This window comes from Gadus macrocephalus, chromosome 9, assembly GCF_031168955.1.
Source record: "Gadus macrocephalus chromosome 9, ASM3116895v1".
NCBI lineage: Eukaryota > Metazoa > Chordata > Actinopteri > Gadiformes > Gadidae > Gadus > Gadus macrocephalus.
Window position 1 is genome coordinate 9387501 of NC_082390.1, and position 23706 is coordinate 9411206.

Here is a 23706-nt window from a genome sequence, read left to right on the forward strand (position 1 = left end):
GCACTTATAGACCCTCTCCTGCGGCATGTCTCTAGCTCAAGGGCTCAGGGGCAGGGATCTCCTGACCAGGGACAAAAACAGCTCATTGGTTCCAGATCCTGTGAGCGTCATCATGCAAGCTCGCAGAGGAAAGCCTTTGGGTAGGAAGACCTCAGATTCTGAGGCAGCAATGCGATGTGTTTGAAAAGCAACTCAATTGGAAAACAGAACTTCTCGCGTGGATATATAGTGAAATAACAAACTATTTACAGAAACACTTAAGAGACCTACCATCATTATTATCGGGAGCGTATTGTCGAGTCACTGTGGGTTTGTGGTCCGTTTGGAAGAGTAACTCCACATTGTTCTTCTTAAGTTATTACCGATGACAACATGGCAATGATCCTCATGTGTCACAGAGTGGTTTTTGAACTGCATCCATAGCTATTTATTAATTATTTATATTTTCATGTGATTCTGTCGCTATTGCAATAGAAGCAAATGAATGCCGATGCGTCACAACCTTTGGACATTTGAAGACTTGCCAATAGGAGGGTTCCCAACTGGAGGGGCGGGAGCCACTTAGGGTCGCCTGATTTGCATAGGGGTCCATGGGAGAACGCTGAATCATAAGCCTTAGATATATTGAATGTTTACATTTGTGATACCCCTTTTCTCATACATTCAATGGACCCGAGTACGTCCAGACTTATGACTCCTAGCGAACTTCTACTACTAACCACTTCTACTTACAACCACTTCTACTAACAACCACTTTGAATGGCAGGAAGACACCGGCGTTTTAGACGATCTGTCCGGAAGCAGAGGCAAAAGCTGGGGGTGCCGGACAGAGGGGATCGCGGCCTGGAGTAGGATGTGGGTCGCGGCCCCAGGCCCCACAGAACCCCACACAGGAAGCTTAGAACGGACTGGTTGGGTTCAGCAACTAACCGACCCCAAACACAGGAAGCTTGAAGTAGACTCGCTGGTTTAAATAAATAACTGGCTCACCTAAGGTTTCCTGTTAAACCTGTGTAGCTTGTGAACCACACCTTGTAACTATTCATACGTATTATCCTCTCACTAAAACTAGTTCTAGTTAAATCTTTTATTGCGAGTCCAACAACAAAGCAGAAACAATCTCAGTTGTGTTCGGGTGCCGCGACGAAGAGGCATCAGAAGAAGAAGAAGAGGAAGTCTGATCACTCACCTCCTCCGTTCTTCTGGCAGAGGTAGGGGAACCGCCACACGTTCCCCAGCCCCACGGAGAAGCCGACCTGGGCCAGGATATACTGCAGCTTGCTGTTCCAGGCGGGCCGCTCCTCCTCCTCCTCCTCCTCCTCCTCATCGCCATCCTCCCCACCTGAGGCGGGGCCCCCCTCGGCGTCGCGGTCCTTGCGGGCCCCTTCCCGGGGTACAATCAGGGTGCTCTTCTTGAAGGCGTCCTCGCTGGGCTCCTCGTTCGAGAGCAGGTCCCTGGCGGACTCGGTGACATCATCGTCAAGAGCGACCGCCTTGCTGCTTTTGGGCATTGGATAAAAGGTCCGGAGGGTCTCTCTGTACGGGGAGCTGGGAGGGCGGGGTGATGATGAGTGACAGGCTGACAGACACTTCTCGGGCTCTGCTGGAGTGGTGTTTGGATTCCTGGGCGGCGTCTGGGTGGGTCGAGTCGGTTGTAGGATGAGATGCGATGGGTTCCTATAGATTCATTATCCTCAGATGCCTGCAGGGCAAGAGAAAACTATTGTTTAGTGGTGTGACTTTTTGTGTGTGTGTGTGTGTGTGTGTGTGTGTGTGTGTGTGTGTGTGTGTGTGTGTGTGTGTGTGTGTGTGTGTTCGTCTCTCAAGGGTTTGTCCCAAATGCATTTTTAGCACCTCTAACACTAAACACAACATATGGGCCACATCTTATGTAGGCCTATACCATTCATGTAAAGTATTAACGATTTATTTATAGCTTATTAATATATATTTATTTGAACCGAGACAAAGGGCTCGGTATATCAGTGCATGCTCTGCTGTTCAAACAAATAACCGTTGTGTTTGGTACTTTTTCTAAAGTCTTTCTTTACAATCGCCCTATTTAGGGAAGGACTGCGCGTGTACACACACACACACACACACACACACACACACACACACACACACACACACACACACACACACACACACACACACACACACACACACACACACACACACACACACAGCTTTGTTTCTCACATGAACATCACGAGACAAAGGCGCCGATCTCTATGGATAACATTTATAATACATTACTACGAAGGCACCAGCCGCCCCGGCAGGTCGACGGGTCTTCATCCTATCGCGGGACTTCAATAATTCACGGCCGACGCCGTGGAGCACGAGGCGATTTGCATACGAACCCAAACACTCGTCCCCCTCCGTCCCCCCCACCGGGAGACGGACCTCGGAGGAGCGGAGGACGAGCACCTGCTGTCTCTCCTGGACCAGAGCTCCGCTCTCTGAGTGGTTACACACTCTGGGTGTCTCAAACACGCCATGAAACTATTAGATTACAAAGCAATTGTAATTTAAGCAATCCCCCCCCCCCATCGCCTTCCCCAAATCCACAGATTAAGTGATTAATAGATTTCTTTCTCTCTGGCTCCCCGGTTCCCTGTCCTCTAGGGGTACCGACGGCTCCGTGAACCCCGTTTTGTGTACACGGTGCATTATTTACATCCCGCTCCGAGACACTCGTCCTATCCGATGCATCCCCGGTGCGCTTGACCATAAAGCGCTCTTCCACAGGGGGGGTTCTGTACGGTACATATTTCCCCCCTTTTGCTTTTCTCTCCATCTCACGTGACTGAGATGAAATCTATATTTTTAATCAAAGAAACCATGTTACCGCTACACAGGGCAGCAGAAAGCACCTTGGCCCGAGCGGCACACGGCCACCCGGGGACAGCGTGTCCCCGTGATGCACGTCAATAGTCCACCGCACCTCGAAGTGCAACCATGTGAGCTATTTCATCATGCACTGGGCGCCCCCATCATCCTGCGCACCGAGCGGCTGCGCGGCGCCCGGGTAACGGACCCCCCAAACCCCGCCGGATCCCCCCGCTAGGGTGTGAGGAGGTGTGATGGAGCACTCACCGGTGGATTGAGTTGTCTTCCTGGCCGAAAAGCTGGTCTCAAGGAATGAAATTGTGAGAGGACATGCACGGGGAAGACATTATCACCTGCTCCTGAAGACCACTATTAACGAGTGTGAGATGCCACGGCCAAGCCCTCTGCCTTGTGCAGGCGGGCCGCGCACCCCGTGGAGGGGCGGGGGTTCGCTGGTGTATTTACCTCCGGAAAGGGTTCGTTAATACAGTTTATTTATAACGTTATTCAATCGCGTGTGATTATTAGAATTTGAGTACGTTTCAAACGTGTAGTTTGCTTATTTTCTGATTAAATGTGTTTTTGAGGTGCGTGTGTTGCGATAGGACACCCCTGTCGTGCGTTGGTTCGGTCCACTACTGCTTACATTGAAAGGGGGAGGGAGCTTCTCCTGTTTGTATTGTTTTTAAATTAATAATAGACGCGTCTGGTTATTGTATGGTTATTTATTGTATGCCATGCCTTTGCATTGTTTCTTGTCTTGCTTTCCATTGTGACTACTAAATCAGGCGTGTGAATAGGTTTCTGCTATGTCTGCGGAGGATACGGTGTTGGAAGTGCATTGTTTTAGGAGCCACTGGTCATCATTTAACGTCGCACCTTTCTCAGATTTCAGGTTGAAATAGGCGGAAATTGTATTTCTACGAGACACGAGCCTACCTTTATTACCATATTTACCTTCACTACCGTCAGTATAGCTGTATGTGTTAAGATATATTTATTTGTAAATATATTTATTTGTTTAGAGAGAGAGAGAGAGAGGTTCCTTGTTGGACCCAGAGGTCAATCACTCTTCAACCCCCCCCCCCCCCCCCCCCCCCCCGTTCATTCAGTTAATAACATATTCAAATATAACAAGGAATGATTTTAGGTTTTTCCCAAAATCAGAATTTACATCTTAAACACTAAACATATGGGCCACTTAGATGTAGGCCTATATTATATATATTATATTATATTTATTTTAATTGAGACAAATTCTATAAAAATAATAAGGCAGGTTTCTAAAAGTTCAATGTATGACTTAATTGACCATCAGGCACTTCCTGGTAATGAAATAATATCAGATCATGAGTCAGTTAGCTGAACGCACTTTAGACCATCCCACGCTGGCTCCAATTCTGCTGAGTCCCTGGTCCCTTCCTGTCAACGTGCGATGACGTCCCTGTATCCCAGTACACATCGGGTGGCAATGGGCGGCATGCGGCTCAGGAGGTAGAGCGGGTTGGCTAGTAACCGCGAGGTTGCTAGTTCGATCCCCAGCTCCTCCTAGCTGAGTTTCGAGGTGTCCCTGAGCGAGACAGCTCAGCCTCACTGCTCCTGACAAGCTGACTGTCGCCTTACATGGCTGACACCGCCGTCGGTGTGTGGATTAGTGCGTAAATGGGTGAATGTTAGGCCATATTGAAAGCCTTTGAGTGGCCACTGGTTAGAACCCATTCACACACTGGTGGTCCGGGAAACGCTACAGGAAGACCCAGGTGGTTAGCTTCATTTACTTTAGCTTCATTTCAATATTGGACCGAGTCTTACTGACGCAGTTGTATGAGCTCCTCGTGACACTGCTCGGACGATCGAAGAGGTCGGGGGTCAGGATGGTTTGAATCAACGCTATGCCTGGGAGGAGTCGAAGGACCCATCAGCGGATTCTCAATAGCATGTATTACCCAGGATGCATCGCGGCGCTGAGGTCCCCTCTCCCCAGGCAGGGCCTCCACGGTGAACCATCCCAGAGGAGCCTTAATGTACTGTGTCTTATTAAGGCTAAACACCCAAGACTAAGGCTCAGGTCACATCCTAGAGTCACCCCTCCTGACCCCTCCCTGCTCCATAAGGACATGTGTCTGAACTCACTGTCTGGAGTCGCACGCATTTGCTGTCTGAAAGTATTTTCAGACCGGCCTGAAAGGCTAGTGGCCTCTGCTCCCCGTGGCCTCCTCTGTTCCTCTTCTCCTCCTCTGCTCCTCTGCTCCTCCTCTGCTCCTCTTCCTCTGCTCCTCCTCTGCTCCTCTTCCTCTGCTCCTCTTCCTCTGCTCCTCCTCTGCTCCTCCCCCCCTCTGCTCCTCCTCTGCTCCTCTTCCTCTGCTCCTCCTCTGCTCCTCTTCCTCTGCTCCTCCTCTGCTCCTTCTCTGCTCCTCCTCTGCTCCTCCCCCCCTCTGCTCCTCCTCTGCTCCTCCCCCCCTCTGCTCCTCCTCTGCTCCTCCTCTGCTCCTCCCCCCCTCTGCTCCTCCTCCTCTGCTCCTCCCCCCCACTGCTCCTCCTCCTCTGCTCCTCCTCTGCTCCTCCCCCCCTCTGCTCCTCCTCTACTCCTCTCCTCCTCTTCTCTTCTGCTCCTCCAAGGCCATGGCTCTCTGTGCACCGGATCAGGACGCCGTGCTGGAGGGAGGGCAGATGGCAGCTCCTCCCCGGTATCTGTGCATCGCAGCCCTCCCACGCGGGGGTCCGACTCCGGCTGGGTCACCATTGTGTTTTTTATCCTTTTCATTTGTAGCAACCTCGATTTCTGTGAATATCACACTCACCTAAATCAGGAGCGATGCTCCAAAGGTAATCACCCAGCGATTGTGCTTGGTGTTGATTGTAGTTATCATTTCCCAGGGCGTATCAGATTCAGGAAGCAGAGGTCTGTGCAGTGCGGTGGCGATGGAGGGCAGGAGTGTGATCTTGTGACCGGGCTGAGAGTGAACCTGGAGAGTGATCTGGTGACTGAGAGTGTCCCTCAGCTGTTACCTGTTGAATACTTCATGACCCAGCGGTGACTCTGGTAACACGACACCTCAACGTTATCCACAGCTCTCTGTTTGGAAAGTTCATCGCATTGGTTTCACCCCCCCCCCCCCCCCCCCCGATCATCACAAGGTCACATGACGTTATTTACCCTTCAAGCCAATGGGAAGACTTCCCATTGGCTTGCTGCAATGAGCTGCAATGAGCTGCTTGTCAGCGGGGAAACCTGAGACAGAACATGTAGAGTAGCGGCCCTGGGGGACCCCATGGTTTATGATTTTTTTTTTACTGGATTCTTTGCCATTCATACGTACATTTTGTTTTCTCTCATAAAGATAGTTTCTAAACCAATCCAATGCAACACCTCTTATACCATTAAAATGCAGTTTATTCAACAAAATGTCATAATCAATAGTGTCAAAGGCTTTTGACAAGTCCAAGAAAATGCCCACAAAGTGATCAGCTTTTTTAATAGCATCATATACATTTTCAGTTAAATCAAGAACCGCCATACATGTAGTTTTTTTTTTTCTGAAGCCATATTGAGAAGAGTCAAGAATATTAAATTTGTCTAAGAACTTAATTAGTCTGGTGTATACAATATTTTTCAAATATTTTAGAAAGGGAAGATAAGATTGAAATGGGTCTGTAATTATTTAAATCATTTTTATCGCCATAAGTGTAGACCGGGATAATTTTTGCTATCTTGGCCATTTTTGAGACAGACCCCAGTGATAATGACAGATTGATACAGTGGGCCAAAGGATCAGCAATTTCGTTAGCAATGGCTTTTAGGATAGTACTGCAGATATTGTCGGTTCCTGATATCTTTTGATGCTCCTGATAGTTTCAGATACTTCAATACAATTTGTTTGCATTAAATAAAAGGATTTTGGTTCACCATCTTGTAAAAACTGGCTAAACGAGGCATTCAAAGGTTGAACTATGTACTGCGTGCGATTTTTCCCAATAGAGACAAAATGAGAGTTTAAAACATCAGCAAGGTCAGCATCACCTGCCGCCACCCTTCTCTCACCGTTCGAGACATCAGACATTGTTGAGCACCTGCTATTTTTGGCATCGCCCTGTGATTAAGCCAGGGGTTCCCTGAAATGGTATCGTATGGCCTTTCTAATCATTTGTGTAAGTTTGTTCCTAAATTGTGTAAATTTTATTTTATTTTCATCTGATGGATTTTTAATGTAATGTTTAGATAAATTATTTTTATGAGAAATAGATTTTTTGATGCCCCTTGTGATCCAGGCATTTTTATTTGTGGTGCCAATTGCTACAACTTTCTCGGGTATGGTGCTCTGCATAGAGTCTGTTATTTCATTTATCAATAAGTTATAAGCACCCCCCCCCCCCCTCTGATCATCACAAGGTCGCATGACGGTATTTACCCTTCAAGCCAATGGGAAGACTTCTAATGCCTGGGGTTATGAGCGACTGAGCAGTGATGTGAATGTTTCTGCTTTGTCGTTTGGCTCGCAGTAAATGGTTTTACTAGAACTTAGTTAAAAGGTAGGGTTCACACAAGCTGCACAAATTCAACCTGAAACCTTACAAACTATTCAGAATTGCTGACATGGGTTGTGCAAACAATCTGGAGATCCCGGTATTAGTAGCAATGTTCTTCAGATGATTACGACGCATCCACCAAAAAACAAACAAGTAGAATCTCTCTATCGACCACTTTCCTCCACTTGGCCTCATAAGACGTGACGCTGGCACCGCCCTGGAAGGCCCTCCTCCACCCTTCTCCACCCTTCTCCCTCCACCCTCCTCCACCCTCCCAGCGGCCCTCTCAGCGTGCGGCTCATGTGCACACGAGGGATGACTCTGAGAGACACAGAGCTCTCTGTGTCTCTCAGAGTCTCCGCAGATAGGCTGGGACCTGCTCCGATAATGGAAGGCAAACACCGACCCCGCACAGCGAGGCCTGGCGGAGCACTGACGGAGCACCTACGTCAGCGGGGGTGGGGGCTGACCTCGGTGCTGTATCACAGCAGAGACAATAGTCACAATATCATGCCGTGGTGAGAAGTTAAGGATAGCCGAGATTGGCTGGAGGAGGGGCCCTATCACTCCTCTGCGTGTTGTGTCTGGGCTGAGTCACGGTGTCCCTGATTGGACAGCCCGGAGGGCCTTCAAGGTTTTCTTTTCAGCTCACACACTTTAGATGATTGGCTGAAGCATTGAGGAGAGCCATGATCATATCACGGACATACATGGAGATTGTGTTCCTCAAAAGCCATTAGGGGATATTAATTCTCTGAATAATTGTTTTGGTTAGTGCCACATTATTGGATGATTATCAGATAGAATTATTATGGTGCTTTCAGATCGTGTGTTATTGGGTAATCAGAGTTCAACAATGGCACTATCAGTGTCTCCCTGACAACCGCAGAGCTCAGAGATTGAGAAGGTAAATGGAATTTCTTGATTTTGACTCTTCTGCTGCCTCATGTTCGATATTTGTCATTTTACCCATCACACGTCCTCGCTTAACCCCCTTCACCATGCCTGTCACTCACTCACTCACTCACTCACTCACTCACTCACTCACTCACTCACTCACTCACTCACTCACTCACTCACTCACTCACTCACTCACTACCACTCCCTCCTTCACTCACTCACTCACTCACTCACTCACTCACTCACTCACTCACTCACTCACTCACTCACTCACTCACTCACTCACTCACTACCACTCCCTCCTTCACTCACTCACTCACTCACTCACTCACTCACTCACTCACTCACTCACTCACTCACTCACTCACTACCACTCCCTCCTTCACTCACTCACTCACTCACTCACTCACTCACTCACTCACTCACTCACTCACTACCACTCCCTCCTTCACTCACTCACTCACTACCACGCCCTCCTTCACTCACTCACTCACTCACTACCACTCCCTCCTTCACTCACTCACTCACTCACTCATACGAGTGCACGCAAAACTTTACGTTGCAGTGTGATTATATAACAACCTGTAACTGCATGTACTAATGTGTACTAAAATATCCCAAATACATTTTATTATGTTATTTAAATAATTAAAGATAGGGAAGTGACTGCTGTCTTGGAGAGAGTGAATCCAACCAAACCATACAGTATATCCAACCATATACATACCATGTCCATATACCACCTGATATATGATGCTATGTTGATTTGTATTTTCTGGACCACTTGCCAGTCCCATTCATCAGGGATTAGCTGGTGAACTACTGGCCACTCGCGTTCCCGGGTCTTTACTCCCCCGGGAGTCCCCTCTGCTGGGGCCCTGCTAGGGGCCTTCCAGGGGCCTCCGGGGGCTTACCAGGGGCCCACCCATCTGACTGCCAGACCTTCAGAATCAGGATCAGCACGGCACAGGGGCTCCTCTTTCTGAGGCCTCATTTTGAAGCCACTCAACGGGCAATGTGTTTATTTTATTTGGCAGGACAATATGACAGAAAAGGCCCTAGTGTATGCAATGCATCTGATCAACCTTAAGTCACAGTGTTTGCGTCGATACACATACATGCGCACACTAACACCTGCCCATAGTGATGCAGTGTTATGGATGGATAACTTAGCACCTTAACTAGCATGTATATTTGCCCCCACGGTGCAGGAAGACCCAGATATGTGGACGGCACTATAGTCTGTGTATCAGACCGGCTGGCTGGTGGCAGCTCCAGCTCATCACGAGTGGTGTTATATCCTCAACATGATCTGCCTGGGTGTCTCAATCACGCTCGAAGCAGCAGTGGAGCTCCTCCAAGTCAGCCCTTCTGACAAAACAACACTCATGTCTTCCTGTACCCCCCCCCCCCCCCCCCTGAGCCCGACCTCCAGCCCAACACCACCCGAGATGGAGGGTGTAGCTCCGCCTCCGTCGCTACACTCTCCGTCCTGCGTCACTAGACCTACACCCTCCTAGTCGGAGGGATTAGCTCTGTCCCCTAGAGCTACACCCTCCTGGATGGAGGAGATATCTCCGCCTGAGCACAACACCCTCCATCCTGCATCACTAGAGCTATCCCCTCCTGGTGGAGGGGATAGCTCCGTCTTACGTAGCTACACCCCCACCCTCCTAGGTGGAGGGCTTAGCTCCGCCTGCATCACTAGAGCTACACCCTCGTGATGGAGGGGATAGCTCTGTCCTACGTAGCAACACCACCCGGTCCACCGCGGCTCTGCTCAGAACAACGGTCAGAGTCAACACGCTGCGGGCTAAACCAGCGCCGCGGGGTCCGGCCGGCGCCGCCATTGACGCGGTAATCTGCTGTGTCAATCCCGGCCGGGCCGTCTGGCCCCTGTCTGGGATCCGGGCCCCCGGACAAAGGGCCCCGGACACCACGGCCAGCGACAAAGAGCCCGGAGCTAATAGGAGCGGACAAGGCCTGCTGACGGGAGGCGGGCCTTGGGCGATCCTCAGACCCGCGAGGCTGCGGTCTGACTGCAGCAACGCCGTGTGCGCGCGTTTGTGCCTGTGTGTGTGTTTATGTGTGTGCACGCAATGGTGTCCGTGCCTGTGTGTGTGTGTGTGTTTATGTGTGTGCGCGCGCGATGGCGTTTGCGTTTGTGTGCGTTCGTGTTTGTGCGTATGTGTGTGCACTTGAGTGCTTGTGCGTGCTTGTGTGTGTTTATGTGTGTGCGTTTGCATTTGTATGCGTTTCTGTGTGTGCCTGTATGTGTATGTGTATGCGCGCCCTGGCGTGTGTGTATGTGTGTGATGATGACCCCGGGGATGACCCCGGGGAGATCATTGTCTCAGACCTGAACACACTGGTCCCGCGGCCGACCAGGTGGACCGTGTGCCAAGTTTGTGCCTGTGTGTGTGTTTATTTGTGTGCACACGATGGTGTCCGTGCCTGTGTGTGTGTGTGTGTTTATGTGTGTGTGCGCGCGATGGCGTTTCTGTGTGTGCCTGTACAGTAGGGCCGAGATCGTTTATTGGCCAGTGGCATGTGCCACCGCGACCACTGACATACCACGGCATATGCCGTTCTGGAACGGTCACTACCGTTCTGAAACGGTAACTGCCGTTCTGGAACGCCACATAATGTTCTGAAACGGTCACTACCGTTCTGAAACAGTAACTGCCGTTCTGGAACGCCACATAATGTTCTGAAACGGTTACTGCCGTTCAGGTGGAACGGCATATGCTGTTCAGGAAAGGCATATGCCATTCTGGAACGGTAACTGCCGTTCCCAAAAATGGTATGTGACACCAGCATAATTCCTCCGTATAATTTCAAGACAGGTATTGCCGTAAATGTAAAGCTATATATATTTGGTCTTTATTGACACTATATCACAATATAACGCCGCAAATAAAGGGATTTATACGTTTCTCTCGTCCGTGCTGTTGTTAGGATATTTCCGATCAGTTTGTTGTTGCTTTTGTAATGATTCGGTCCTGCACACGCCCGGACGGGCCGTTACATCAATTTTCGTCATGATCTCCATAGTAACGCTGATAAACATAACCCTAGTTCGCGAGTTAACAGTTCAATAACCAACACAACACAATCAAACATGGCTGAACAACATCCTCTTGATGTTGTTCAGTTCCAGCTGCTCTGAGCGTAGTCTCCACGAAAAGACCTTTGCAATTCAAATAGGCTACAAAATATATAGGCCTAATTAGGCCTCTGCACACGATCAGTTTTCGCGGTGCCTACGTTGCCCGGGCCGCGGTGCCCGTGGTTCCCGGGCTGCGGTGCCCGCGTTGCCTGGGCCGCTGTCACGGTGCCCGCGGTTCCCGGGCCATTCATTCATAGACGGGGCACGGCGGGAGGCGCGGGAGTGCCGTCCCGCAGTTCCTGGGCCGCGGTGGCCGCGGTACCTGGGCCGCTGTCACGGTGCCCGTAGTTCCAGGGCCATCTATTCATTCACGGGGCACTGCGGGAGACGCGGGAGTGCCGTGGCCGCGCTCACGGTGCCCACGGTTCCTGGGCCATTCATTCATTGGTTCACGGGGCACGGCGGGAGTCGTGGGAGTGCCGTGGCCACGGTCACGGTGCCCGGGCCGCGGGTTGCCAAGGCCGGGGCACGACTGGAGCCCGGGCACTCCCGGGAGTCGCGGGAGTGCCCGGGCTGCGGTCACAGTGAATGAATGTTCAAACCATTTCTTCCTCAACTCTTCTTTCTTGGCCAAGAGATCTCTCTCTCTTGCTCTCTCTCTCTCTCTCTCTCTCTCTCTCTCTCTCTCGCTCTTCCCCCCTCATTTGCATGTCATGAATATTCATGAATATTTATTGATATATTTTTCACCGAAACGGACTCAGAGGGCATTCATTGCTATTATTGACCAACGCAAAATCAATGAAAAACAATGTTGTTGTTTTTTATTAATTTTTTTTTATGGGGGGGGGGGAGGGCGCCAGACGTTCCAATATCCATACTATCCGCTGTCATTATACTTAGTTTGAGTACGTAAGGCGTTGCAATTAAGATCAGGGCGAAAGGAAATGTAGTGAATGAACCCGGATGGTATGCTCAAAACGGTCAAACCACGGAGTGTGGATTGATGTACACTTTTCGTGCTCTACGGCAGCCATCTTAGCTACGTAGCGGAAGAGGCGGAGCCAGGCTGAGCCAACGTCGGCGCATTTTCTTTAATAGTTCCATGCATTTTCCACATAGCCTGCATTAATTGAGTCATTGTGTAGTTTTAATAGCTTTTTCTAACTACTATGTGTAGAGAGTTCACCGTTCAAAGCGGGATGTTTATTGCGGGGGAGGAGCCGCAGCGGAAGTTGCGATCGTAGTTTCCGGTTAGTGCCCCACAGAGTAGTCGAGAGCGTGTGCGTTCGTGTTTGTGCGTATGTATGTGCACTTGAGTGCTTGTGCGTGCTTGTGTGTGTTTATTTGCTTGTGCGTTTGCATTTGTATGCGTTTCTGTGTGTGCCTGTATGTGTATGTGCGCCCTGGCGTGTGTGTATGTGTGTGCGGGTGCTCGCGTGTGTGTCTGTGTGTGTGTGGGTATGTCTGTGGACACACGTTTGGAAACACGTTTGTGAAGCGTACCCAGTCCCCCCCCCCCCATCATCCCAGCGGTCGCACCGTGACCCATGATGACCCCGGGGAGATCATTGTCTCAGACCTGAACACACTGGTCCCGCGGCCGACCAGGGGGGGGGGGGGGAGGGGGGTGGTGAAGGTGCGGTGTTCTCCATTGTTGCCGAGGAATCCAGCGTTGGTCTTTGAAGGGTCAGAACCTGATCCGGCGCCATTGTCCTGTTTTGTTTTCTCCTCCCCCCCAACCCCCCCCCCCCTCCAGAGAAGAGGAAGGCGGAGTCACGGGAGCGGAGAGCGCTCTCTACGGCCGGCGGGGGGGCCGCAGCGAGGACAGGCCGCTCTGTTGTCGCGTGAGGAGGAGGAGGAGTAGGAGGAGGAGGAAGGACACCGCCTGCTCCCTGGGAATGCGGACGGGAAACTCTGCGTGGGCCGCTCTGGAATCTCCTCAAAGCCTCGGAGCGCCGGAGCCGCGTTCCCACGTCGACGGGCCGCGCCCCGCCCCTCCCCGGGCTGGAGCGCCGTGAGGCCCCGGGCCCTTTGTTCCCCCCCGATGTTCTCGCACCCCCCCCCGCCCCCCATGCAAGAGGTTCACCTACGAAGTCCCGGGTTCGGGCGACCTGCTCAGCCCCCCCGCCCCCCCAGTCAGCGACACCGCATTCCCCGTCACAAAGCGCCTCAGTGTTGTCACGGTTTCTCCCGCTCAAACATCACACAGTGTTTGAGCAGGGGGAGGTGGGCCCCTGGCCCCGTCGGGTGAGACGGGTTCTGCTCGGGGGGCCCTGGCCTCATTGGGTGAGACGGGTTCTGCTCGGGGGTTAGCCTCACCATTTAGATCTCTGATCGAACACACACAGGTGGATACACACACACGCTTGCCAACAGAGGTACACACACATATGCTTGATGCACAAGCGTGCATCCACACACACACACACATACGCAAGCACACACAAACATACGCTCACACGCACATGCAAGCACACAGACGCACGCACTCGCGCGCGCCCACGCACACGTGCCCATAGTGATGCACTGTTCTTCCTACAAAGGATCCGTAGCAGTTGTTGTTTCCATGGCAACTGACTAGACTTTGGTCTAGCCGTATCACGGTGCGGTAGGTGAGTTATTATCATTTGAGTGTAATTCGTTAGAAATGACCCTGCCGGCCGGAGAGAGGTCAGTTAAATCAGGACATTGGAAGAGGATGTTGATATTGGGGACGTAGAATGAACGTCTGTCTGCCTTTGCTGAAGAATGCTTTTCATAGAGTTATAATTGGTAAACAAGTGTGCCCTATCTGTATTGTGAAGGAACATTCATAATTTTTAATTAACACCACTAAATCCCTTAAACATAATTACAAACTTTATAACATTAAGGGCCCTATCTTGCATCCGGCGCAATTGACTTAATCACTGCCGCATGTGTTGTTGCTAGTTTGCAACTGGCGTAGAGCGTTCTTTTCCCTCCTGCGCCACGCGTCGGTAAATTAGGGAATGATCTTGCGCCCCAAGGGGCGGCTCTGCGAAAGGATGAGGCGTGTTCTGGCGCAAACGTTCCCTGGTGCTATCTTGCCATTTCAGACACTACTTGCGCCATAAACAAGGAAATACCTGGTTTAAAGTCAGTGGCGCGTTGTTCAGATGCTATTTTAAGGGCGCATGCATATATTTTTGCTTGTGCAACTCGCGCATACACTTTGCTTCTCTCATCTACCTAGCCACACATTCTTGGTAAATTATTTGGGAAAGAACAGCTGATACAACGGTAATAAGTTGTACTTTTAAATCAATGCATCTGCAAACACCGTACAGCAAACACATATTTTCTTGACACAGACATCGTGTACATGCCCATAACTTTTAGGATTGATGAGTATTTGATCGTGAGAAAACATTGTTTTACCGCGAGTGAGTGTTAAAAAGAATGAATGAATGCGGGCCGCGCGTGTGCGTCCATCTGTTTAAACACACGCAAACTAAGCACATAACACATAATAGTCCATGGCAATGTATATTAACGGGGGGAAACATGCATATTAGGAACACAAGTCGATAACGACAATGCATACAATACTGATAAGAAACAATGTTTATAATGTATTGCGTATATCATTAAATAGAACCACAGTTATGTTATATCATATACGTTTTCTTTGCCGAAATGTATTTGAGGACTCAATATTTCTGAAGTTGTGGAAGAAAACCTTATTCCCTGTGTGAATTAGGCCATATTGGCTCAGTAAACTGAGCCATTTGAAGTTTGGAATTCATGTGCATCTGTCTCATCAGAGACTGCAGACCCGCTGTCAAAATATCAACTTGTCAGATTCAAATGCACTCATGGCTCTTAAAGGGGATGGGAGCTGGCACTCTCATTGGTTTATGGCACGTTACGCCCAAACCACACCTATGAGGCTACTTCAGACCAACCCTTTTTAGATATGCGCCGGGCGCAAGAGTCTTTTTTCATGCCGGTAAACTAGCGACATCGACGTAGAACCACCCACGAAGCTACTTGCGCTTGCCGCTTCTCAGTTGCGTTTCAGACCGTTAAAATAGGGCCCTAAGACTGTATGGCAGAAGTACATTAATGTAATTGACTTCTCTAGCTTTCTAATATCTCCAGACATTGTAGATATTCTGGTAAGCTGGTGCTGAAAGGCCCAGGCTGAACTGGGAACCAAAGGTCCCCACAAAGTTAATTACATATTAATTATGTTAAGATGCTATAGAATATATCCTGTTTAATAAATTGTATCAGTTAGTACCTCATTCTGTTCTGTATAGATCTATTTATTCTTAGACTGACAGACAGAGCAAACTGTTTTGAAAGGAAGAAGGATTGTGCTGGAAGCACAATCCTCCAACTGTGTGGCCATGGCAGATGGTTTACATGGCCAACTAGTTAGGTAGAGGGGGGCCCTCAGCGGAGTGTTGCTTTTGGCCCCAGGGAGATCAGAACCGGCACTGTATACATGACATTACATACAGACAAACAAACCTTAATGAGCGTCCTGACTTCTCTGTGGTTTTACTGCTTGTGGCCGCCAGAGATCACTGCTGCACTGTGGTGTGACGCCGTTTGTCTATTCATTCAGATCTATTATTAACTATACAATATGGAGAGCTAAACATAGATAATAACACATGTATTTAGAGTGATGAATATCTGCCCTTATAATTAATGCCTAATTTTTAATTACTTTCCCCAAATTTCCACTTGAGAAACGATCCATATGCGTATGTATATAATAGGCCGATTACATCATCTGACTTCCGAACAAATATTTGATTCATTGTTAGAAAATGTTCAAAGTTGAAGGCGTGTCTCCAAGGCCCAGATCAAAACTGGCATGAACATATGTTCGGTTTTTTGTTTTCTGGCTGTTACCGGCGGATCTGAATCGAGCCTAAATAAACTCTCACCATTGACCCCAACGCCCAATCTATTCCAACATGACATCAGTTGACCGACTCAGGGAGTCAAAATAAACATATCCACCACATCCATCCATACCACCAATAACACCCCTCTAACATCGTCGTGTTGTGTGAGTTGTTGGCGGGGAGGATTCAAAGTGTCTCTGTGTTTTCAGTCCCGAGTTAAGGGTTTGGTTCATGGTTTGTCAGCCGTTGTAAGTACCATATCGGCTCGGCTTCCAGATCGGTCCGTCGTCTGCTGATTACGTTACACAATATCATTGGCTGTACGCTTGAATGGGCGTACATTGTGATTGGCTGTACGTCGGACAGTTGTGATTGGCTGTTTTGTGCTGTAGCTCTGGCTGTAGTCATAGCAACCACGAGGCAACAGCGAGCACATGTGTGAGCGCGAGTAGGTCTATGTCTAGTTTCGGTTTGTGTTGCCAGATTGGGCATATAATAATAATAATAATAATAATAATACATTTTATTTATAATGCACTTTATATTCAAGAATCTCAAAGTGCTTCAGAGAAAAAAAAAAAAAACTATTAAAAGGGGAACCTCAAAGAAAGTTTAGCTAAATGCTCTTTTAAAGAGATGGGTTTTGAGGTTCCGTTTAAAAAGAGCTGTAGTCTGTGGAGCCCTCAGGTGGTCAGGGAGGGCGTTCCATAGTCTAGGGGCAGCAGCAGAAAAGGCCCGATCACCCATGGTGCACAGCTTCGTATGTCGGGTTTGGAGGGTGTGAGTGGATCCTGAACGGAGTGTACGTGAGTATGTCGGGGGGGTGAGGAGTTCCTGAAGGTAGTGGGGGGCAAGTCCGTGAAGGCACTGGTGGGTGAGGAGGGAGACCTTGTACTCAATTCTGAGTGGGACAGGGAGCCAGTGCAGTGATTTCAGGATGGGGGTGATGTGGTCATGCTTGCGCACCCTCATCAGGACCCTGGCAGCACTGTTTTGAATGTATTGGAGCCTCTGGATGCTCTTGCCAGGGATCCCAATGAGGAGTGCATTGCAGTAGTCCAACCTGGAGGAGACAAAGGCATGGACGAGCTTCTCTGCATCAGCCAGGGTGAGTGATTGGCGGAGTTTGGCGATGTTCCTGAGGTGGTATAAAGCTGTCTTACAGAGGTGTTTGATGTGGGTGTCAAAATTAAGTTGTGGGTCCATTTTAACACCGAGGTTGGTGACGGATGTGGAAAGGGGGATGTTTTTGCCAGAGAAGGTGATATTGGTGATGGTGGGGGAGCGGAGCTGATGTGGCGTGCCAACAAGGATGGCTTCCGTTTTATGGCTGTTAAGTTGTAGGAAGTTAAGGCATATGTCCCGTTTTTCCAGCCTAACGTGATTCAAAGTAGCCAAATCAGGCTGAAAATGTGCCCAATCTGGCAACACGGACGGCTTATCTTAACAGCCAAGATGATTCCGAGGGATGTTTTGTTTTTAGAAGAAAACTATCCATACAGATAGGTTGGGAATGGTCCATGTTCAAAATGAAAGATCATTACAGGCTCTTTAATATAAGCCATAAAAAACCTTATTGCTGCAGATAGCTATTGTGTGACGTAATCAGCAGACGACGGACCCCGAGCCGATCTGGAAGCCGAGCCGATATGGTACTTACACCGTCATTTTCCACAAACTGGATGCGCCGCTCGATCCCACCACTAGGGGGCAGTCTCCGCCCTGTTCAGGCAGCGGGACCCCATCTCACCACTAGGGGGCAGCCTCCGCCGTGTTCAGGCAGCGGGACTTCAACTCGCAAACAGAATAAATAAAGGCACCCGGAGCCATGAAAATACATTGACCATGAAGGACCATTATACTGGCCATTAAGCCTTTAAAACTGATTCAATATGGACACAAGCCTATTAATTGTTTTGTCAACTCGGGGCAGAGCATTCAGTTACTATATGAAACATTTAGAATTGTAAATATTGAAAACACGTATTAATCCTTTAAAATTATGTATTAAAAACACATACTATCCTTATAACTATGTAGTAAATACATTTATTTATCCTCAATAACTACGTAGTAAATGCATTTATCGTTAATAACTATGTAGTACATGTATTTATCCTAAATATATGAAGTAAATACATGTATTTTCCTGAATAACTATGTAGTAAATACATGTATTTATCTTTATTATTTGTGTGTGTTCCAGTATATGTGGATCGTGAGTGACAGGGATGTGGAGACTACTGCTCCACACTCTTTTGGTTTTCACAAACACAAAGTGTGAGATGTCATAGCCTATGTGCTCTGTCTGTCTGTCTGTCTGTCTGTCTGTCTGTCTGTCTGTCTGTCTGTCTGTCTGTCTGTCTGTCTGTCTGTCTGTCTGTCTGTCTGTCTGTCTGTCTGTCTGTCTGTCTGTCTGTCTGTCTGTCTGTCTCTCTCTCTCTCTCTCTCTCTCTCTCTCTCTCTCTCTCTCTCTCTCTCTCTCTCTCTCTCTCTGCTCTACTACTACTCTACTGTACTACTTTACATTATGAATACTACAGTACTAAATACACATTGTATTTCTCTTCCTGGTCACAGAGGTATTTATTTATCACTATTTATTAACTATTTTCTTATTTCCAAAGAGATGTTCAATGATTTCTGAATTGAAATTCACTCCTAAGACCTACTTCACCCCTAACCCCTGACCCCCACCTGACCCCTGACCCCCACCTGACCCCTAACCCCTACCTGACCCCTAACCTCTACCAGACCCCTACCTGACCCCTATCCCCTACCTGACCCCTAACACCATCCGACCCCTGACCCCCACCTGACCCCTAACCCCTACCTGACCCCCACCTGACCCCTACCTGACCCCTAACCCCCACCTGACCCCTACCTGACCCCTGAACCCCACCAGACACTTAACCCCTACCTGACCCCTAACCCCTACCTGACCCCTGACCCCTATCTGACCCCTGACCCCTACCTGACCCCTAACCCCTCCCTGACCCCTGACCCCCACCTGTCTCCTAACCCCTGACCCCTGACCCCTCACCCATACCTGACCCCAGTGGTGTAGTCTATTTTATTGTAGTGGGTATACTGTGATGATTCCCTCCCAGCCTCGTACAAACCCGTGCCACCGGTACGTGTACGTGTGTGGCGCTTATGGGGTGTCGCACCACACTCACCAACGCAGGGGTCTACAACCCGCTGATTTAAGAGTATAACGATTATCAACAATCATGGAAAGCTGAGTAGGTTTATCAGTTTTAATAACAGTATGAACAAATAGAACACAAAAATGAAAATGTGTCCTTTGTATATCTATAGTAGCAATAGCACATGCTAAACAAGGACAAAATCTAGCCATGGTTTACAACCATGGCTAACCAGTGCATGAGAAGGAGATGACAGGAGACTAATGTTTCACGCTTTCAATTGCTCTAATTTGAGCTCTTACTGTTGTTATCTAACATACCATACAGTAATTGAATTGTGTAAAAGTGTGAAATTACCGCACCTTAAAAATGACCATGAATTAGCTATACTCTCATTTGCATAGTGATTAACATTATGAATTTCAATTGTGTATACCAACTGTATGTTGGCTGACATTTAGCTAACTTTTTTTCCCTCCACTCTAACCAAGGATGCCTGTTTTTAAATGAAAAGGCGGAAAGGCTGGCCAGGGGGTTCTCATCTAAAAGTAACAAGGAGATATAAAGTGGGATTAAAACATTGTCTTCTGTTGACTACTTATTATGTGGTTTACACATTAATATGGGAGTACTGGACACACACACACGCGCACGCACACACACACACACACACACACACACACACACACACACACACACACACACACACACACACACACACACACACACACACACACACACACACACACACGAGAAGGAGGGGCCGCTTTGCGCTTCGTAATAACAGAGACAGGGCAGAACGCGAGACGAGCGCGCAGGGGGAATTTTGAATGGTGAATGTAGGAGATAACTTCCCCTGCTTAAAGTATTTTATTGCAGTTATACCCGACCGGTATTTGCGAAAAATAAACACAGAAGTGAAAGATCTGTCACAAGACGATTGATACGTATCCGTGCACATTTTTAAGTGGGTATACGCAAATCCTGGTGCGTTCCTAGTGGGTATACGGCGTATACCTGCGTATCACGTAGACTACACCACTGCCTGACCCCTGACCCCCACCTGACCCCTAACCCCTACTTGACCCCTAACCCCCACCTGCTCCTTCCGGTCATAATGGTTTGAGGGAGCAGGTAGGGGTCAGGGGTCACCTTGTTCAGGGACGCCCACTACAGGTGGACTGCTTACCTGGGGCTTTGAACCCAGGACCCGCGGATGGAGGGACTCATTCAACTCCTCAGCCGTCGCTGCCAAACATTCCATCAGCTCTCAGGAACTTCCTGTCCATTTCCCATTCACTTCCTGGGATAAGCGCACTTATCCGCATTGGCTATCCTATTCCCTGTAGGCTTCGCCACCGCCTCTCTCTCTCTCTCTCTCTCTCTCTCTCTCTCTCTCTCTCTCGCTGGTTAAATGTTGACGCAACGGAAAAAATCCATTTAACTTTTTTACAGTATTTACAGTTATTACTAAGCCAAACCATAATATTTCTGTTTGAATATTGGTCATAGCGCAACATAATTGGAGCCTGGAAAATGTAAATGTGTGCTGAATAGTAGTGGAGCATTTGCACATTCACTTCAAGGTTGTTCCTTCTTTCTGGATATGTTGTGATGTGTATATTCTTTCGAATATACACATCATAAAGTCATATCTTTATTAATCGTTTCCCATGTTATTGTAATTAGCGGAGCAGTGTATATATATAACATAATGATATATATTATATAAAAAAACACCTTTTTATGTAGTAATTATTTGAATATAGTTAATGCTGTTTATCTACAAATGAGGTTGTCTTTGTTGTTAGCATTGTTATAAAATATATATTTTTCAGATACATTAATTGATAATCAGTTATCAGGGTTTCTTGCTCAGTGACCTGTGGCCATCGTTGGAACCCGTTGGAACCCCCACCTTGAGGTCCACAATTCTGACGCATGCGGCCCCTCTATGGCGGCCATGTTTCCCTCAAACATGGCCGCCATAGAGGTCTCCCTGAGGCCACACCTCCAGCAGTTAACCCCTCCCTCCCCGGACCGGCGCTCTGATCCACAGCCAGCAACAACATGGCCTGAGTTACTGCACCCTCAGCCTCACGTGAGTTATCCCCTCTGGGCCTAGGAGGGAGGTGGAGGAGGGGGAGAGAGAGGAGGAGAGGAGAGAGAGGAGGAGGAGAGGAGAGAGAGAGGAGGAGGAGGAGAAAAGAGAGAGGAGGGAGGTGGAGGAGGGGGAGAGAGAGGAGGAGAGGAGAGAGAGGAGGTGGAGGAGAGAGAGAGGAGGAGGAGGAGAGAAGAGAGAGGAGAGGAGGGAGGTGGAGGAGGGGGAGAGAGAGGAGGAGAGGAGAGAGAGGAGGTGGAGGAGAGAGAGAGGAGGAGGAGGGGGAGAGAGAGGAGGAGAGGAGAGAGAGGAGGTGGAGGAGAGAGAGAGGAGGAGAGAGAGAGGAGGAGGAGGAGAGAGAGGAAGAGGAGGAGAGAGAGGTGGAGCAGAGGATGAGGAGGAGAGAGAGGTGGAGGAGGGGGAGAGAGAGAGAGAGAGGAACAGAGGAGAAAAAGGTGGAGGAGGCGGAGAGAGCGTGGTGCAGAGGAGAGAGAGGAGGATGAGAGGGTGGAGGAGAGAGGAAGAGGAGGAGAGAGAGCTGGAGCAGAGGAAAGAGAGAGGTGGAGAGAGAGAGAGAGGAGGAGGAGGAGAGAGAGGGGGAGAGAGAGGAGGAGAGAGAGGAGGAGCAGAGGAGAGAGAGGTGGAGCAGAGGAGAGAGAGTAGAGGTGGAGGTAGAGAGAGGAGGAGGAGGAGAGAGGAAGAGGAGGAGAGAGGTGGAGCAGAGGATGAGGAGGAGAGAGGAACAGAGGAGAAAAAGGTGGAGGAGGCGGAGAGAGAGGTGAGCAGAAAAGAGAGAGGAGGAGGAGAGGGTGGAGGAGAGGAGGGAGAGGAGGAGAGAGGGCTGGAGCAGAGGAAAGAGAGAGGTGGAGAGAGGAGAAGGGGAGAGAGAGGTGGAGCAGAGGAGAGAGAGTAGAGGTGGAGGAGGGGGAGAGAGAGGAGAGAGGTGGAGGAGAGAGAGGAGGTGGAGGAGGAGGAGACAGGAAGAGGAGGGGAGAGAGGTGGAGAAGAAGAGAGAGAGTGGAGGGTGGTGGAGGAGAAGAGAGAGGTGGAGGGTGGTGGAGCAGCTCTTAATTAATGAGGTGGCTTTGTGGAGGAAGTCTTCACTAAATGAAATATGCGGCACGCTTTCAGCAGGAGGAGAGGAGGGGGGATGTTGTCTCACTCTCGGGGGAGGGGAGGAGGGGGAATGTTGTCTCGCTCTCGGGGGAGGGGAGGAGGGGGGATGTTGTCTCACTCTCGGGGGAGGGGAGGAGGGGGAATGTTGTCTCACTCTCGGGGGAGGGGAGGAGGGCCGCAGGAGAATTAATTTCCATTTAGAATAAAAGTTGAGATGAAAGGAGAACTCCACGAGAGACACAGCCGAACGAGACGTAGAACCCCAGTCCCAGGTGACCGGTTCTCCAGAGAATGAGGCACTTTTAAAAAAGCATTTCTCAGAAGAATGGAGAGCAGTAACTTCTCCTCCTCCTCCTCCCTGCGGGACCCACAGCAGATTCCACCCGAGACAAATTCATGATTGAATAACACGGCGGCAAACAACAGCTGTAGAGCGACACCAATGGGGCTGTAGGGACGTTCTGGTCCAGTCCAGAGTCAGTAATAGTTCACCGTTCACCAAATAAAACAATCGTCATTTAAAAACGTAACCCAAAACAACGTAGGGTGCGTAATGATGACATCAGCATGTGTCCCCCTGAGGGTGAGAGGGGTTAGTCTGTGACTTCATGTCCTCCTCCCCACTGGCACCTCCATGATGAGTCATGGAGGTGCTCATAGTTCCATGAGCTGAGAACCCCTGGCCTGCCTGTCTGTCTGTCTGTCTGTCTGTCTGTCTGTCTGTCTGTCTGTCTGTCTGTCTGTCTGTCTGCCTGCCTGCCTGCCTGCCTGCCTGCCTGCCTGCCTGCCTGCCTGCCTGCCTGCTGGCGTGGCTGTTGTTAGGGGATGTAAACAGCTGTGAGTGACAGCCGTCAGAGAGCAGCAGATCTCTGTGTTTACGTTACGCTCTGATCCACATTCATCCTCCGACGTTCTGAAACCCATTAGTGGGCCCAGTAAGAGAGGGAAGACGGACAGACGGACAGACAGACGGGTCGACGGCCGGACAGACAGACAGATAGATGGAGGGGTTGTGGACGGTCGATTACACTACATTCTAAACAAACAATAGTCCAAGTGCAGACAGGGGTGGAGCTCTGAGCT

General features: G+C 49.4%; 1 protein-coding gene across 1 annotated transcript in view; it reads right to left on the minus strand.

The window, feature by feature from the left end:
• slc6a15 (solute carrier family 6 member 15) overlaps positions 1–3262 on the minus strand; it is an 18385-nt gene extending 15123 nt beyond the window's left edge. The window contains exons 1-2 of the mRNA XM_060061640.1: positions 3103–3262; positions 1190–1702 (exon numbers count right to left, since the gene is read on the minus strand). Of these exons, the coding sequence (XP_059917623.1) occupies positions 1190–1511 (322 nt within the window). The 5' untranslated portion in view covers positions 1512–1702; positions 3103–3262. The remainder of the gene's footprint in view (positions 1–1189; positions 1703–3102) is intronic.
• Between the last annotated feature and the right edge of the window lie 20444 nt (positions 3263–23706).